Source organism: Homalodisca vitripennis, chromosome 2 (assembly GCF_021130785.1).
Source record: "Homalodisca vitripennis isolate AUS2020 chromosome 2, UT_GWSS_2.1, whole genome shotgun sequence".
Classification (NCBI taxonomy): domain Eukaryota; kingdom Metazoa; phylum Arthropoda; class Insecta; order Hemiptera; family Cicadellidae; genus Homalodisca; species Homalodisca vitripennis.
In genome coordinates this window covers 119,967,409-119,985,896 of record NC_060208.1, presented here as the reverse complement: position 1 = coordinate 119,985,896, position 18,488 = coordinate 119,967,409, and the positions used below count along the sequence as shown (strand labels likewise).

The following is an 18,488-nucleotide window of genomic DNA, read 5'->3' as shown; positions in this document are numbered from 1 at the left end:
GAAAATTAAACTAGAGAGCAGAGTAATAATGAAGAAATACCGTTAACACTAACTAAAAAGAGAACAGTTAGAATGAAAAAACATTTTAGAGAGCTTGGATAATAGAAAATTGAAAACAGGAAGACTTGAAAAACAAAAACAGAATTTTAACATGTTTTGCAGAACAATGCCTCTTAAAATGCTCCACGAAAATATTGGAAAATAGGAGAAATTAATTAGCAGTTTTACAATTGAAGTTATGTGGGCAGAAGGGCTTTTGTTCTTAACTTCTGCAAAAGAAAGCTCATAGCTAAATGCTCTATCAAACCAAATACATCCAGGTATGCGAGGAAAATCTTACTCTGCAAACTTAATTTGAAAAAGATGAGGTTCATCATCATATTCACGGGTTTGATCCTGCACACTATTGGTGTGAGTACATCCTAAATAACATGTATCCTCCAAGTGACATCAATGAGTCTTTCATCCAGTGACTTCAAAGAAAAATATCATGATCATAACATATCATACAATATTTATCGCCAAGAACTCAGGAAAAAAGTGAAATCCTTTGCAAGGTTGTAGAAGCGATATATTGAAGCCACAAAAGAAGTAAAAAGACTTTATTGTGAACCGTGCCAAAAGGATAACTGTGAAGGTGACATTACAGTCTCAGCTGATTTGCAAAAAGTGATTATGCTAGCTATAGTGGACACGAACAAAAGAGTTTTGTCTACCTGCGCCTAACTACGTACCATGAAAATTTTTTTACCATGTTAAACTACAAAGTAGAAATTGGAAGGCTTTATTACATTTGTAATAATATAAAAAATACTCCAAAAACAGTTTGTGGCGGAGCGGAGACGAAAATACCTGTACCGGATGATCGGGGCGGGCGGCGGGGCTACTCTTTGAATCGTGACTGTATGAATGGAAGAGTGAATGGAATACTGTAAGTGTAAGTTTTAGTTAATTAGCCTTAATTTGCATTATTAAGACATATTTTGTAAGAGGTTAAATGTAAGAAAGGACCATGTGGTCCTAATTTCGCCTCAATAAAGAAGTGTTTCTTTCTTTTTTCATTTGAAAAGCAACATGACATTTAAAAAAAAGTATTATTTAAATGGAACCTCTTTGTTCTGGTTATGAGCCTCCCAATATCTTGTGTATAAAATTATAATATATGTATAAAAATCTGTTAGTGGTGAAGAGTAGACAAAACAAGTATAGAAAAAATGTCTTCATTTTGATAAATAAATAGAGAATGCAAAAAATAAAACTTAAAGGTGAGTAATAGCATAGGGTCAACTCTACATAGATGAAAATCTGTGCCTATAATGTTAAACCAATAATGCTATGAGTATATGATACACTCAAGAATATGCTTATGAGCTGATTTTACCTATTTTGTTTGGTCATAGATGTACCATCTCTTCTCTAGCATTAACAATCTCTGATATGATGGCTGATTACAAAACTTGTAGTTAGAGTGGAGTTCTTGAACTGAGTGAACTGCATCACTTGATGGCAAGTGCCCAGACATTGAGACTAGCTCTATCCTAGAAGTACAGTGTAGCTGCTAATAATGCTGTTCATTGTGTACTATCACTTGGCAAGTCAAAGTGCAGAGCTCTTAGTTGTCAATAGTCAAACTCTATACAAAAGTTTTCCAATTAATACTTTAAAAATATACAAAAGTTTGTCTTTACATTTACTATTTCTTTTTCTGTTAAAGTATGATTTTGTAGTATATACCAATTTATATTCAGTTTATATTGTTACTCTTTCAAAACACAAATTAATGTAATTTAAAATTGATTCTTATATATAAAATTTATACATTTTTAAATTCGTTAATACTGTTGAAATCTGAATTAATCAAATATTATTTTATTTACACTTTGAATGTTTAAATTTGTTTCCCATTTTCACAAACAATTGAAATTTTTAATACATGTATTCCCAACATGAGTAAGCCTTGATTAAATTACACAGTGATGCTCTGAGACAAATTGTTTGCTTATTTTGGTGTCTTGTTCAAGGTTTATGTCAAATTGTCTATTGATTTGGCTATTCATGACAATAAATTGCTTCAAGAATATATTGTTTATACACTGTAATGAATTTTGAGTATTGTAACCTAATGTAATTAGTAAAATGTAATTTAAACATTATAATTGCTCTGTATTCTTAATATATTGTAAGACATAGTGATACTAATAAAGTGTTTGTATGGTTATGAGTTTTAACTATTTTTAATGTTGATTTTCTATTTACAAAATTATAGAAATATAACACTGCAATTTTATATGCGTTAAGGCGCTGTTTGCAAATTTTAAGTTTACTGCCTTGTAGATAGTCGGATTGGAAAAAAATTACAAGAATACCAATTTCAAACAGAGAGATGAGCTTTTTTATATTTAATCGATCACTACTACTCTAACTATAGTATATAATGTTAAAACATTGTTTCTTGAGTGTCATAGTCTCCACTATATAATAGGACTGAACAGATAGCTAGCTTGTGTAAGCTCTAACAGTAAATGTGCAAAATTGCCCCATTTTTTAGGAGTTTTACTTGTGTTTGGAAATTAGAATACACATTTTCATATTCAACCCTCAATAACAAAGCTAGTGAATATTGCAATGCAATTTGTAGGTAAAAAAATCCTCTAGGTTGTTTGGTGATAACTGTCCTTTGAAATCGTAAATGGTTTAACAATCACAGATCAATCATTAAAGAGGGGTAACACTCTCCCTGTCCATTTTGACAGCTTAGAATTAATTGTGCAATGCCTGTTCATTGTTCCCCATCTTCCTGGATAAGTGAGAGTTGACTTTAAAATCTCTCACAAGTATTGCTGGTTGATATTAATTCTAAGAAGGTAAGCAAAGGTGGATGATATGACTTGAAAGTTGTGTAATGGTCTTTGGGGTATAAGTGATACTGGTGGTCTTCTTGTTTGGATGATTCCAGTGGAAGGTGGTGCCATGGTGCGCCACATGCTAACCACGGCCCTAATTGTACTAATGTATTACTGAAACACAGCTTCAATATAATTTGACTTTTTAGTTTTTTTTTTAATTAGCAAAAAATATCAATGTTATGTTTATAGTGTCATTTTTACATTATTAATGTTGTTTTTTTATGTTTAGTTTTTCAATGTGGGCATCCAATTAATTATCAAATCCACACTTTTTTATTAATGTCTTAATTATTGTATACAATTTATTATAAACTGCTATTTCCGTTTGAATGCATTAAAATATGATAGAACTGGAATCCAATCATCAAAAATACAAGTGGTAAAATTGCAAAACAAGTATTTTAATAAACATAATTAATTTTAAGTATGATAATGACTCATTCATTTGTCACATATAAAAACATAGTCGGTGCGATGTTTCACAAACTATCAGTTTTCATAGAGATATATTAACTTGATTCTTCCTGTTGAGTATTTAAATTATTTAGTAGTTTATGATCTTCATACACACGCAGTTCACTGTAGTAATTATGTACAATCAGGATGAAATAGATGTTAAAAGCTGGAATCAAAATCAAAACATTATTAAATTAGGTAACAAATAAGAATATATAATTTTACACTTTTTATGCAGTGTATTGATTTATAATACCTACAGTATAACTACTAGATTGCCAACTAAGGTCTATAAAAGCCCAACATTTCCAATCTTACCAGAACATTTTGTAATACTTGTACAATAATACAAAATTGAATGTATTGAAACAAATTATATTCAACACTTGCCTTAGAGCTAGAATACGAAATTAGGGTTGCAATGGGTCTTTGGTCCAAAAACTCAAAATCAGTTGAATTGGCTATTTTAAGACAATTTTTTGGGGGCAATGGGAAAAGTAACAAAGTAGAAGTTATAGAACTTGCCCAGATAAGTATTAGTACACCAGTACCAGAAATATGCAACCAGTGATAACTTTTCAATTGCTCTTGCTAGTCAATTTTGAAAATATTAACATCATATTCTCTGAAACTTAACATTTTATAGTATTCTAGGGTTAATTTATAATGTGAAATTGAAATGAGTTAACTACTACTAGTATTTATACTGTTTTTTCGGACTGCAACTTTTCTGCAAATATTAAGAGTAATTGTAATTGTTTCCATTGATTATTGTTAATCATGTTCACTACAAAAGGTTACAAAAGCATTGTGTGGTGCGTCTGATATTATTAGACACTGCAGTGCTCAGTAATGAAAGGGTTATCTTCCCTGCATAAATTTTCTTCATATATTTTTACTGATGTGTGAATTAATTCTAGAATTTATTTTTAAAATACACCTTCAATCCCATCTAAATGAGGCTACTGCATTGTCAACTCATCTCCATCAGTATACAACGTTGTTACGGTTTATCAGATATCAAAGAGAGGTGACTCATATGCTTGAGATATTCTCCAATTTAAGCGTTACTATATTTTATATTCAACGCCAGCCCGTATGTATTTTTATCAACTTTTGGATAAGTTAAACATACAGTATTGTAGGATTTCTTATTTTACCAGTTTTGTGAAATTACATAATATGCCTACTATACATTCCCTATACTTATGTGTGGGAGCAAATAGATTTTTGCTTTCGTTAATGAAACTTAAATACCTGTTTAATAATTGAGCCTGTAGTCTTGATTCAGTCTATATGTGTTATACTATTTACGTTTGTGTTGCAATCGTCTATGTGTTGTGTTGCATTCACTACATAGGAAAACTAAAATTTAATTAATAAATAACTATGGGAGAAAGAACATACAATAATATTTTTGTAGATTTATCAATACTTAGGTAAAATTTAATTTCTCAAGAAAGGGTCCGCAAGACCGCAAAGGTAGGAGTAGTACAGAAAGACAGCTGGTTAACTGGAAGATGACTATGATAACAGGTTACAATAGGGGTTGAACCGTTGACAATTAATTTCTCTAGCGTTGTGACTGGATAGTCAGAGGCCAATCAAGAGCATCGGTGATGAGGTAGTTTGGTTAGGTAAGGTTTTGTTTTAAAAACTCCGATTCGCGACTCTTGATGGTTTTTTTTCAGTGTTCGGCATACAATTTTTGTGTTACACACCCATTCTAACATTATTCTTCGTGGGGTTTTTACGTAAGTAGAAATGTTATAGTCAAGGTACAATTTTCGTATAGGAGATTTGATGTAAGTTCTGTTGTACAGAGAATATTATATCTTACTGATACAAAAGAATTAAGAATTCAGTACAGATCAACTTACAGTATGGAGCGTACTGAATTATTAACGTAAAATTGCAAGATAGTACAATTTATAGCAGGATTTGTTCAAGTTAAGTATTCAATTATAATTTTATTGAAAGGTTGTTTGCAGTATAAATTTTATATCCAACAGTCACAATAAATTTAATAAATCAAGATTTCAAGTTTGTAGTACATAATTTTTGAAACAATACAGTTACAGTTTTCACTTTGAATCTGTGCCAAGAGTAATAAGAAGTGAGAAACATGGTACAAAGAAGTTTTCAGTGAAGTTTTATTTCAGGTTTATATAGCTTCACTTATAAGCGGAAAAAACTTACATTTGACTTTGAATAGACATTTTTATTTTATTTGAATTTCATACAAAAGTTTAATTTTTGATTTGAGTTTAATTTTGAGTCAAGAAGTTAATTTCAATTTAATTTATTTTATTTAAAACGATCAAAGCTTTTCTTGAGAAAGCTTTGATAAAACAAGTGGTCTTGTAAGCAACTGGTGATTAAAATCTACATATTTAAAATTGTATTAAGATTATTTTATTGAATGCCAATTTTAATTTTTAATTCTGAACTGTTGTTTAATAAGCAATTTTTACAATTAATTTGAGAACGTATTCTCCTGAAAGTATAAAACAATAAGCATTGTTAGATACTTAAAGAACTGGAAACAGAAGTGCAGATAAACTATGAAAAAAATCTCTAAGTGATTTTGTGGGTTTTGCAGAGCTCTCTACATGTGGTAAATGGTATTTCCTTAGTCTGCATTTGCTAACCATTAATTTAGACTTTTCTATGGAATCTTAATTTTTCTATTCTTAGGTTAAGTTTTTAATTTCTCTTCATTTTAAGACCATTTATAATGTTATATCAAACTGTCTTGAACATTGCAGTTATTAATATAGATTTTTGAAATGTGTTTGATGTAAGTAATAAAACCGAGCAGTTATAATACTAAAATGTCTTGTAAAGTACAACACTAAACTCTCTCTGACAAATCTGTTTCATCTAAATTGAAATTTATATTTTTATTGTTTTGTAGCTTAGCGTAAAACTTGTGGCTACTCTAGTTTTCAGTTTAATAGGCAAAATATTTTGTTCATAATAGTTTATCATAACTTTGCGTTTTGACTACATAAAGCTCTAGCCTGGAACCACTTTTTACATAACACCAGACAAGGCTGAAATGGTTAGATTTTACATTGTAACAATTCCAAGCAGACTTTTGGGATGATAAGCTAAGACGATAACAACTGAATTAATACGAGTACATAGCTTAGCTATAATTTTATATTTTATTTATTTTTCAAATTATTTTGATCTATTTGTTTTAAATAAATTTGTTTCATTTAGCAGTTCACTTGATTTCAACATTAACTGATTTCCTATTTCTTAGTGTATTCAAAAATATGAACTAGCCAGAAAAAGAGCTCTCTTATCCTTAATAGATTTATACTTAGATTAAAAACATATCATGCAACATCAATAAAAATAGTAGAACTGTGTACTATTTCATATTGGTGGATGATTGAGTGAATTTGTTGAGAGGGAATTAAAGTTGATTGGTCCAAAACATTCTTTTTTTAAGAGATAGCTGACAGTGATAAAGAAGTTAACAATTAATAACAGTTAGGGATTGCACCCACTTCGTGGACACGAGATTTCCCTCTAAGTTAATTAACTCAGCTTACTATTTAATTATTTGTAATTTTCCTTCAATAGGAAATCTTGAAAAAAATCCTGTGATAAGTTTCAATAAACGTGTCTTAGAATATAGTATTTGGAATAATCTGCAACATAAAACTATGAATACAAAAAACCTATTAAATGTACTGTACAATCTGAAATAAAATGTACACAATGCGGGAGATCGTGTCTGAGAAAATTACCACATGTAAGTTTGCAATTATATAATGTAAAAAATATTTCAAAATTAAATGTGCATAATAAAAGATTAATATCCAAAATGGAACTTGAATTTATTATAACTGAGTGATTTTATCCATAAATTGAAATGTTTATTATATTAGGGATCAGGGATGCACTGACCAGGGGAAAGAACGAACGGGACCTGCACCCTTACCCCCAAGAGCATTTTATTTCAAAATAATCGATCGCCTATTAGTGTATTTTTGACTAAAAATAACATTTATGTTAGAATTTTGAAATAAATCACAATTAAATAATATATAAATTCAAACCTTATAACTATTTTAATTTATGAAATACACGGCACTACATATAAAAATAAAATGTTTTTCAAAGCCCTAAATATTTAAATTTCGCCGTCACGCAGCAACCGTGAAAGTGAGGTATTATTTCTACTGGGTTTTACATCTACTCGGTACTTCACTAATCGAGTACAAAATTTACTCTTACTGATTTAGGATCATATGAATTGAACAGGTACAAGTTCCAGTTACTGTTACTGTTAAAAGTACTAGTACTATGTACCAGAAACAACAGTAACTAATTAATGTACTCGTACTGATTTATACTCACTCCTTGTGAAGCACTCATTCCTTCGAGTGCTTCAGCAATCTTTCCTTTGCCGAAGGAAAATTTCAATCACAGATGAAACTAACTAAAATAATTCCTCTTTTCAAAACCGGTGATTTGTTAAAATGAAGTAACTATAGACATATATCTAATTGCCACCTTTGAGCCAAGTTTTTAGAAGTTATTTTTGAATCAGATAATACGTTTTCTGGATAAAAACAGCATACTATCAAACCAACAGTTTGGTTTCTGAGAGGAATTGTGTACCGTTGGCGCAATTAATAGTCTAATTGAATTTGGAAATGAAGGCCTGGAGGCACGAGACACAGTACTTAGTGTATTTCTGGACATGTCAAAGACTTTTGATCGAGTATATTATGCAATTCTACTTGATAAGTTACATAATTATAGAATTAGAGGAATCCCCCTAAATTGGCTCCAATCATATCTCTCTGATCGCAGTCAGTAGATTCAAGTTTCGAGTGGATTGTCCCGATTATCAAAGTTAAAATATGGAGTTCCACAGGGTTCAATCCTTGGACAAATTTTATTTTTACTATATGTAAATGAAGTTGTTATACATACCAGTAATCTCGTATAATGTGCCGATGACACAAGCCTCACCTTCAAGGCTAAATCAAAAGCCCAAGTAGAATTATTACCAGCCTACACGAAATCGAAAAGTTGTATTCAGTATCTTAAGGAAATACGTTTGATGATAAACGAATCCAAATTAACCTACATTGTATTAAATATACCCAGAAATGTTAAATAAATCGTCACCATCCGTAATCAGTGACAAATAATTGATCGCAACATATAACACTACATTCCTCAGTATCAACATAGATTGTTATCTGTTCTGGAGTACCCATATTGAAATTACGAGTATTTTTAAAATAATTTCCTCCAATGTATGTTAGCTAAGATATTTATCAGATCGCTAAGAAAATCTGTTCGCATAATCAATAACTTAACTTCCCGAGAGTCGTGTAGAGAATCTTTTAAGGAGCTCATTTGCACTGTAGCCTATGTGCTTGAGAAGAGCATGTTCTGTCGTTTCAGGTGCACTCTGCTTGCAATTCAGGTATGTCCATGGTAATAAACCACAGCCGGAGAAAATTACAGAGTTGCTCAACAGGCTACTGCTTCATGGCCATCTCCCATCTCAGATGGGAGTCAGATTTATAAATTGGTTATAAGAAACTAAAATCTATCACAAATAAGCAAAATTTAAAAAGGCGTTAAAAGAATATTTAATTGTAAAAGATTTTTTCCGTGGACGAGTTCCTGGAACACAGCAACCAAAGATGAGCCAGGGCTAAAGAATGTGGGTAGCTGAACGAGGTGTGAGTCAGTTGATGTGAAACATTTTAAATATGTGTAGATGCATAATTTTCAAATATATGTTGAATACATTTTATATTTTTGTACTTATAGTTTTTTATTTTATTTTATTTGAAATATGTTTTATATGACGAAGCTCATGACAGAAAAATAGGATTAGTGACGCATGTAATAACATTTTGTATAATTGTTAAATTAATAACAATAAAGAATTATTGAATTGAGTTACTCCTAAAATGGTACAAATACAAGTTTCGGTTACTGTTACTGTTAGGGGTCCGAGTATTTTGCACCAGGAGCGACATCAATCATGTAATGTAGGCCTACTCGTACTGATTTATTATCATACTTTACAGACGTGTAAAGTATCTGTAACAGTAACCTGCACCAGGTACTTTCGGGTTTCGGTAACTTGTACTCTCTGTAAAGACGAGTAACCGGTACAGAAGTATCTTTTTCAGTAGTCCCGTTGTAATCAGTAGTTACAGTTGAGAGTTCTGTACTGTGTTCGTGTATTGTTATTATTTGTCACTACGAGACATCAGTATGACGATTGCGCGTTAAAACGATCAGTTACCGGTTACGGTGAATTAACAAAACTTGCACAGTTTAACATGTGTTTAAAATTAAACGTTTTAATTAGTGATTTACGAAATTACAATCAAGATAATAATCAAGATCAGACTAAGCTCCATAATGTGACCAGTGCCGAATTTTGTAGACGACACGATTAAGAATAAAAGTTAAGATAACTAACTACTTTTCTTCATACTATTCTTAAATTTAAATAGTACGATTACAATTAAAATTACGCATGTATACATCTTGTATAAACATTTTGGCCTTAATCGGATCACCAGTTTCCGTGTTATGAATTTTCAAAGTTGAAGTTAGGTTATAAATTGCCATAAACTGGTATTATTTTGTTGTTATTGACGTAAAAACTGGAAGTTATTGTTAGTAAACAGTATGATATATAGAAAAGCGGATGTAAAAAAGCTAAGTTTTAATGCCACTCGAGTTATTGTAGCTAAATTAGATAGTTTTTTGTCAACATTCAAACTCGGATATCTACTTTTTGATTCGAGAGTTGTAGACATCGTGATTTAGCTTTGGTCTTGATTTAAACTTAACTGTTTTGTTCAATACTATGAGTAAATTTTATTTTAAATACTTCATATAAAGTGTATTTGTTACAGAAGATTTTAGTGATTCCTGTATAAGGTGATTCGTTGTAGAGTGGTTTTATTGTAAACTTTATACACTGTAGTCTGATCTTTGCCCTCATTTTATTAGTTAAGAAGTACTATTTTTCACGATTTTAGGGCCTATTATTTCAAAAATTTCCTGGGAGAGGGCCATCAAACCCCATGCTTGGGGAGTATGAGGGTGGGGTTTTCCATACCTACGAGTCTGTGGTGTTTCGGACACCCCCCAGAGAAGAATAGAATATTGATCTCAATTAACTTTATCGGTCTTCAGGACATATACATGCATCGGATCTTGTCAGTCATACTACAGATAAAACAACGATATTAAAGATGAACTACATAAAACAACAGTGCATTTTATAGCATGCAAAGCAAGTCAAAAGATTTCTGGGTGTGCTACTGTTAGGGAGTATCAAAAAACGAATACTCAGAGCTCAGAAATTCTTTATTGACAGACAGAATAACACTGCAAAATAGCATCAAAAATAATATGTAGCAGGTAATTACATTAGGTGATTCAAAATAAGCTACTTAAATTAAATATAAAATCAAAGTCAGACTAATTAAAATAGAACTAAAGGTTTTGTTAATGCTGAAATAAACTAAAGCTTATACAGGTGGTATTTCATCTGAGATTAAACTAGTCTGCTCAGAGGACTCAACAAAGTCCTTGACATTGTAATAAGCCCCTGTACCAAATGCCGCTTGACCTCCCTCTCAAAAAAGACTTGTTTTAATTTTCTGAGAGTCTGGTAGAGCATTGTAGAGTTTAATGGCGCTGACTAATAAATGTCTTTAAAAAAACTTGTAAAAATGGTAAATATATCGGAGCGACGTAGATTGTGCCGATGTTGGAGATTGTGTGATTTGAAAAGGTGGAGGTTTTTGTGAACAAATTTTACGCATTTCAAGGTATAAACCGATGGGAATATTATAACTTTGGCCTCCCTACAAAGCGAACTACATGAAGTTCTACGAGCTTTCCCAAAATTCGGTCTCAACGCCCTTTTCTGGAGTTTCAAAAGAAATGTGAGTACACTTTCACATCCCCAAAAAACCTACCGCATATATGAGAAAGGGATAGGTCAGCACATAGTAAGCAGCTAAGATCACTCTGGTATCAGTAAATCTTTATCGGTTTCTTAGAACGAAAATCCTCGAGCTTAGTTTCTTATAGACGAGCTCGATATGAACGTGGAAGCTTAATGTATTGTCAATCTGAATGCTTAGGAACTTTAGCGAGTTACCAGACGAAATCTCTCCATCGCCCAAACGGAGTGTAATATGCTCCAAATCCTATGAAATCTTGATAGGAAAATTAATTATTTGAGTTTTTCATTATTTACTAGGAGCTTGTTTTGCTGAAACCAATGAAATATTTTGTGTGAAACTACAGAAGCCAGAGTCATGAAGTCCAAGCGATTTGAAAATAAATGTATCGTCTGCAAAAAGAAAAATTCTGGCATTGGTACCATTAACGCGGTTTGGGAGGTCATTCACAAACAAAAGGAACAGGATTGATCCTAGTACCGAACTCTGCGGGATACCTCTTATTACCTCTCTAGATTTTAATGTGGCTGTATACAGAGGAAAACTATCTTTTAATTGTTTTAAAAATAACGTGAGCAAGAGACTAACAGATGCCGACAAGCTCCCAAGTTGCTAATATTTTTACTCAACAAAATTACACATTTTGTCTGTTAAAATCGATCGAATTGTACGTATAATAGATTTTGTCCTAGGGTTCCGCCCCTTTGTATCAAATGAATGATAAAAAACCATCCCTGGTTAACATTTACCTTATAGAATGTTTGTGACAAGTTTTGTTAAAACACATCCAACTGCAAGACTTCTACAGTAGTTGTTTATTACAATGTTTGTTTTGGGGGCTCCACCTCCTTGGATCCAGAGCCGGTCATGAGCTATCATCGGTTATTACTTGTTCTATAGAATATTCATATCAATTTTGGTTGATATTCATCCATTACCAAGACGTCTGGCGCAATTCTTATATAAATGGCTTTAAGCTTATGGCTCTTCCCCCTTGCATCAAAAACGTACCAAAAACCCATCAAGGGTAAATATATATGACGTAGAATGGTCATACCAAATTTTATTAAAATCTATTCAACCACAATATGGTTAGAGTAGTGTTTAGAAAAAGGTTCCTCCTGGGGCTGCGCTCCTCTTAATCAGATTGGCCCCAAGATCCAACTTAACCTTGCCATTCATTTGTAGAAAGTTCATTCAAAGATACGTTAAGAATTGCGATGGTAATCGTGATCATACTTGGGCAGTGAATGTTTACATTTACACGCTGCAATGTGTAGATTAGAAATCTACCTGGAACTTGACGCATCACATGTTTAACGACGAAACACATAATGCATGTATCACAGCGAATAAGTGGAGGCTAAACAGGACATTCCTCCATAGCACGTCCAGCGCCTCGACGGCCGGGGATGAGCGACACAACACCGGATGTTGACAAATGAGAGGATAGCGTGAGTTTGGTTGCAGAGACGGGTAGACAGACTTCTGTCTACTGTTTCATTTATTCAGAATACGAGTATCAAGGTCAAGGAGCATACTCTAGTGTAGGCCAAACAAGATGGAACTTTAAAGCGAGCTTTAAGAAAACACAACCGGTCAGAGATCGGCCTCACCTTGTGACATAAATAGCATAGTGATACGAAATTAAGAATTAGAGCACTATTAGAAATAAACAAGGATTAAAATTAGTATGAATGTTCCTTGGCCCTCAACCTTATAAGAAATAAAATTATTATTCATTAAACATAAAGGCTTCAAACCATTTGAAAACGCGTTAAAGAACCAAATACGCTTATTGCAGTTCAAGTTATTTAACAAATGATAAGATGGGAAGCAATCAATTTGTTTGAACGTAATGTGCAGGATGGAATATTTTTAGAATTTCTTTCAACCGATAAATAACAACTGAATTGACTTAAGTAGACAACAGAAACATGTTACAACACTTCTTTTAGTTAGTATAACAGATTACTTTGGAAACATGGAAGTAGAACAAAAATTTATAAAACTTGAATGAAAAAAGATGTAACAGCACCAAAGTTACGTTGTGTTATATGTCGTTCTTTTAAATAATCTGGCTGTCTGGTATTTTGAAAGAGTATGATGACAATCATAAAATTAAGCTTCAGTTATGAGCGATTTGAAAAATGTAGTTCATTCTAAATTAACATTTACTACACTATCTGGATCTCATGCTACTAGGAAGTAATACTTACGCATAGTTATAAATTTGTAGAGGCGAAATGGCTGTTCTAGACCGAGCACTTCTACGAGTGCTGCCACAAACTGGACCAAGATGGAAGCGGCGGTCCCCACAATCCAAGCGAATATCAGCCTCGTGCTCTCCTGTAAGTGTGGTTTTGTATCAGGAATGATGCAACAACCAGCGATCTGACATTAGTCTTAATATCGAAGCAAGTGTCTAACATACCTTATAGACTCCCAACAATAGTGCTATTGCCAAACAACATCCTCCCAAGCTGATAAATATCAACACCCCGGTGAAAACCATTAGATCTGAAACATATAGATACTATTATTAGTAATGTTAAAACTATTTGGCACTGATTGATTAATTTATTGCTGGAGTTTTTAGGCTGGTATTACTGTGAATCTGGTATCAATTTAGTATTTTGGTACTTAATATGTAAAGTTAATAAAGAGGTGTTTTTTTTCATATTCGTGAAAGATTTGATAGTTGGTTATTAATTAACATGTGCCACCTCAAGTTTAAGTAAACTTTGTTGTTTGTAAACTATGTTTCGTAGTGGGATGCTTGACAATTACAAAAATATCTACTGGGACCGAAACAATATCAATTATTTCTTTCCAGACTGTTTACTATTGAATTAAATATATATATATATATATATATATATATATATATATATATATATATTTACATATTTATATATTTAATTTAATATTTATATATTTAATTCACACACACACACACACACATATATATGATGAATACATTCAAGCGCAAATCAAAATATGAAACAAAATGGAGGGCCATATTTATGCTAATCGTGTGATATTATTTTTCTAGCATGGGATGAGTTAAGAAACTGACATAAAATGCTCATAAGTATGAATCATGTAATGAATAAGCATCTAATCAGCTCATTGTCACAATTTGTATAGTAATAATAGAAAACCAAATAATTCGTAATTAACGTGTATATAGTTTATCAACTCACTAAGAATTTCAGCTTTAACTTTTGTTACGCTGTGTAGATTCTCAAGGTATTCCAAGGCAACTAGTTCAGTGCATAGTAGAACCGTTGTCACAGCACAAACGACCTGTAAAAACAAATCAAGCCACTATATTGTCTTGCTGCATATTAGTGGTAATGACACAATAGTTATAATCAATAAGAAAATCAACACTCACTTTAAACACTAAGACAGTGTAGTTCTGGAATGTCTTATGTGGGAGCTCACTCAGGTCTCGAGAGATCACAGATTAAAATTTGCACACAAGGAAATATACATTTTTCTAGTAAACTTTGAAAACTTTATCTAATGTTGGTTTTTGTTTAAAAATACGGCTTTTGATTTATAATGCTCTACCACTGCAGGTGTAATTTATTTCAGCTACTTAAACATTTCTAGTCCGTGTCTGAAGAATACGATTGATTAATTGGCAAATCTGTCATCAGTTTTATAGATAGGCTCTTAAGTTTTAGTTGGACTGAGCAATTGACTCAAGTTCTGATGGTCTATAATAAATAAAGATTCTTGTATATCGAACCTTTGTCATTCCCACAAAGAAACTAAGCTACTGCAGAAGCTTCTGTAGTAATAGCCAAGCCCGGAAGTGTGTAAGTAGCGCATACAAACAAATCTGTGTCTATAACATTTAAAAAGAATTGTAGACGTCTCAAGAACCACAGAACCAAATAGGTACCATAAAGATTATGTTTCCATAATGAGGATTATTTTACATATATGGTTGTTCTCTAATCACAGGACTGTTCCTCCTAATATTTAGAGTGAGAAGTTACTGAACTCTCTTAATGTACTTTAATAACTAATATAAATAATGTTAATCAATTATACACAAAGTAATTATAGGATAGATGATTTTTAAATGCTTTCCATCCAGGAATACCTAAGATATAGTTAAAAAAGATATCTATAACGCCTCTACTATTTTTGGGAGAATCTGGAAAATTGGAGAATTGACTTAAATCACGAGTTTATAAGCTGAGTTACTAATTATACATGTCTTATTCTAAGAAATAGTCCCTAATTATTATATAGGGATATGTTGAGTTAAACAGCCTACAATTTCAAATTGTTCAAGAAAGTTTGTGTTATACAGATGTTACTTTAACGCGATGCACTCAATTTTTGATTAAATATTTAATATATTTTTTTATCTTTGATAAATAATTTTTATTGTTAGTTCCGAAAGGAATTGATCCATATAAATTAGTTAAATTTTTAAACCAGACATACAAAAATGGGTAAAGATATGAAGCTACTTGTATGAAAGACTGAAGTGGATGACGTGTCATTATATATATTATAATATATATATATATATATATATATATATATATATATATATATATATATATATTATAATATATATATATATATATATGTTCATATTTGATTGCGAAATTCTATTTCCTTAAGGTTTAGATCATTTAAAAAAAATCCATTTAATATACTATCTATAAACAGTTCACATCCTTATCTTCAGCAAGTTTGTTTCTTAAACTTGAATTGAAATAGTCTCAAATTTCTACTGTAAGTGCTCTTATTCCTTGTGGATTGATAAACGTTTCTTTGTATATTATATCTGAAAATAACATTATACAAATTAAACTGATCAAAACCTATTATATCACCTTGAAAATAGTCCTTCTTTAGTAAGAAAGAATGACACAAGTGGGAATTTAATATCTCATTTGTATCTGAGGTAGTAACTCATATTTCTTTGAAGTGCAGGCATAATACTATGATCTTAAAACTGTGAAATTGATATGTAAATGTAATTGATACGGTTGATAAATTGTGTAATTATGTTTTACATCTACTCAATATATTGAGATGATACATTATATGTAGGTCAGTACTATGTTCATAATCAATCAATAATCTTGATTGGTTATGTATTATGGACTGACCAGGCAAATCCCACCAATTAGAATGGATGAGCACTTGGGTGACAAGCAACAGCAACCAAAGTTCACATCCCGGCCGAATTCCATGATTTCTGCAACAAAGGACATAATGAATTAACAAATAATGTATGAATATTAGATTAAAATATGATCAATAATAAATAATAAATTATTTTTAATGTTTTTTATAACTTTTTGATTTTTTGGACTAATAAACACAGGCCTAAAAATAAAAATAAATGTAATGGATTATACAAATCGTAATTTTGTAAAAAGATACAAGCAAAGTTTTGCACCTTAACATTTTTATTACCAGTTAACCACACATTGCACTTTAAACACATTCAATGGATATTTAATGAGTTTCTGCTTACTTTAAATGTTTATAGGTTATTATGTACTGAAACTTTTAGATTACAATACAACTCCAAAATTGTGTTAGATCCGTTTTGTTGTTTCGCGAATGTACGTAGTTTTGTTTTTGGGTTTTTGTTTCTGAAATTTTACTTTATTAACGGTCTACGCTAAGTTAAACTTACAGTTTAGTTTCGAAATAAGTGAAAGCATGATTTCGATGTTACCTGAAAACCATCCTTTGATTAGAAGTAAAATTCAATTCCAAGGCTATAATATGTTTAAAGAATAATATAATAATAACCAACATTTCAACTTTTTCATAGAAAAAATTATGGCAATTGTTTGGTTATATTATTTAGAAGCAAGAATAATGATATTTTCCACTGTACTCGTCCAAGTAGTTTTGAAAGAATGCAGTGCTTGTTTTAGAATACATGTTATTCGTTATGGATTAAAATATGTCCCTGTTTATGACGTTGGTATGATATTTTAAAAATAATTGCATGGTAATTTTGAAAACTGTGATACATGCACCAATAAATATAATATAATTTGTAACATATTTAAACGATAAAACCTGTATACAATTCTTCAAGTTCACTAAAGTTTTCTTTTCATACAATTAAAACATTATTTTTTGCGCATTAGATCGGAATAGGTCCTTTGGTTGTTGAGTATTGGACACCCAGCATAGCTTTTGAGCACATTTGAGGCACTGGGAAGTGAAATATGGTATCTAAATTTTAACGGGAAGTAAAACATGGTATGTGACATTTTTTGTGAAACTGACATTTTGTATCTATTACATTTTTCAATCCATTCAAGTGACACTAAAACAGCTGTTATGGAGGGTAAATAATTTTAAGCGGGGGAATTTTGATTATATTTTCTGGTATCTGTCAGCTGGTTGACTGTAAAACAAGGTTATCTAACAAAGATGGCGGCTCGAAGGAATTTATTCTCTGTTAGTGGCATAGATATTTCGAATGAACTTAATGTTTTAGAAGAAGTTTCAGATGTTTCTTTGAGTGACAATGAAGAAAGAGATCCAAGCTACGTTCCTCGTGCAGCATCTACACAAGAAAGCCTGAAAATAACATTTAAACAGGTAAGAACTAATCTCCATATTTTTGGGCCTATTAGGGTGTAAAACATGATATGTGATGCAGTTACCATACTCTTTATGAAATGGCTTGTAAATTTGTCTAAGCGTATTCTTTTTACATTTTGTTGTTTCAGACTAGAAATATGTCTTAGGAACTGCTTTCTTACTCGACTGTGGTATCAATGGCATGAAAAATCACATATTTAGCAATATCTGGTATTAATCCAATAGTAAAGGTACTCAAAATAAAGTGAAGTAAAACTTGGTATCTGCGGTAGTTACCATACCTTTACACCATAATAGGTCCAGGCACTAGTGAAAATAGCCTACTATAAAAATCCACCGAACTATTTAAATTTTGTATCGAGACAATATAGAACAATATTTTAATAAAAGTATTTAAATGTCTTACTTTATTGATAATTTCTTAAGCAACCTATTTTACGTGGACCAAGAAAATTTCACCTTTTATTTTGTTTAACAGAAGAAAATTAAACTCAAAATTTTTTGTGGCACTAATTGTTACACTGCATATGAT

The 18,488-nt window shown here is 31.4% G+C and overlaps 1 protein-coding gene across 1 annotated transcript; it reads right to left on the bottom strand.

Moving 5' to 3' along the window:
* Positions 1-3,286: 3,286 nt before the first annotated feature.
* Positions 3,287-16,583, bottom strand: LOC124356327. The gene is made up of 5 exons (XM_046807510.1): positions 16,492-16,583; positions 14,551-14,653; positions 13,779-13,864; positions 13,564-13,693; positions 3,287-3,528 (listed from the first exon to the last, which is right to left on the bottom strand). The coding sequence occupies exons 1-5, from the start codon at positions 16,573-16,575 to the stop codon at positions 3,416-3,418; spliced, it is 516 nt and encodes a 171-aa protein (XP_046663466.1). The 5' UTR covers positions 16,576-16,583; the 3' UTR covers positions 3,287-3,415.
* Between the last annotated feature and the right edge of the window lie 1,905 nt (positions 16,584-18,488).

Bases quoted from the DNA above. Each gene is read 5' to 3' on its own strand.
- LOC124356327 (XM_046807510.1), bottom strand. From the start codon at position 16,575: ATGGAATTCGGCCGGGATGTGAACTTTGGTTGCTGTTGCTTGTCACCC. The intron at 14,654-16,491 runs GTCAGTCCATAA...TTGTTTTTACAG, and splicing joins TAATTGGTGGGATTTGCCTG to GTCGTTTGTGCTGTGACAAC. The intron at 13,694-13,778 runs GTATGTTAGACA...CCACACTTACAG, and splicing joins TATTGTTGGGAGTCTATAAG to GAGAGCACGAGGCTGATATT.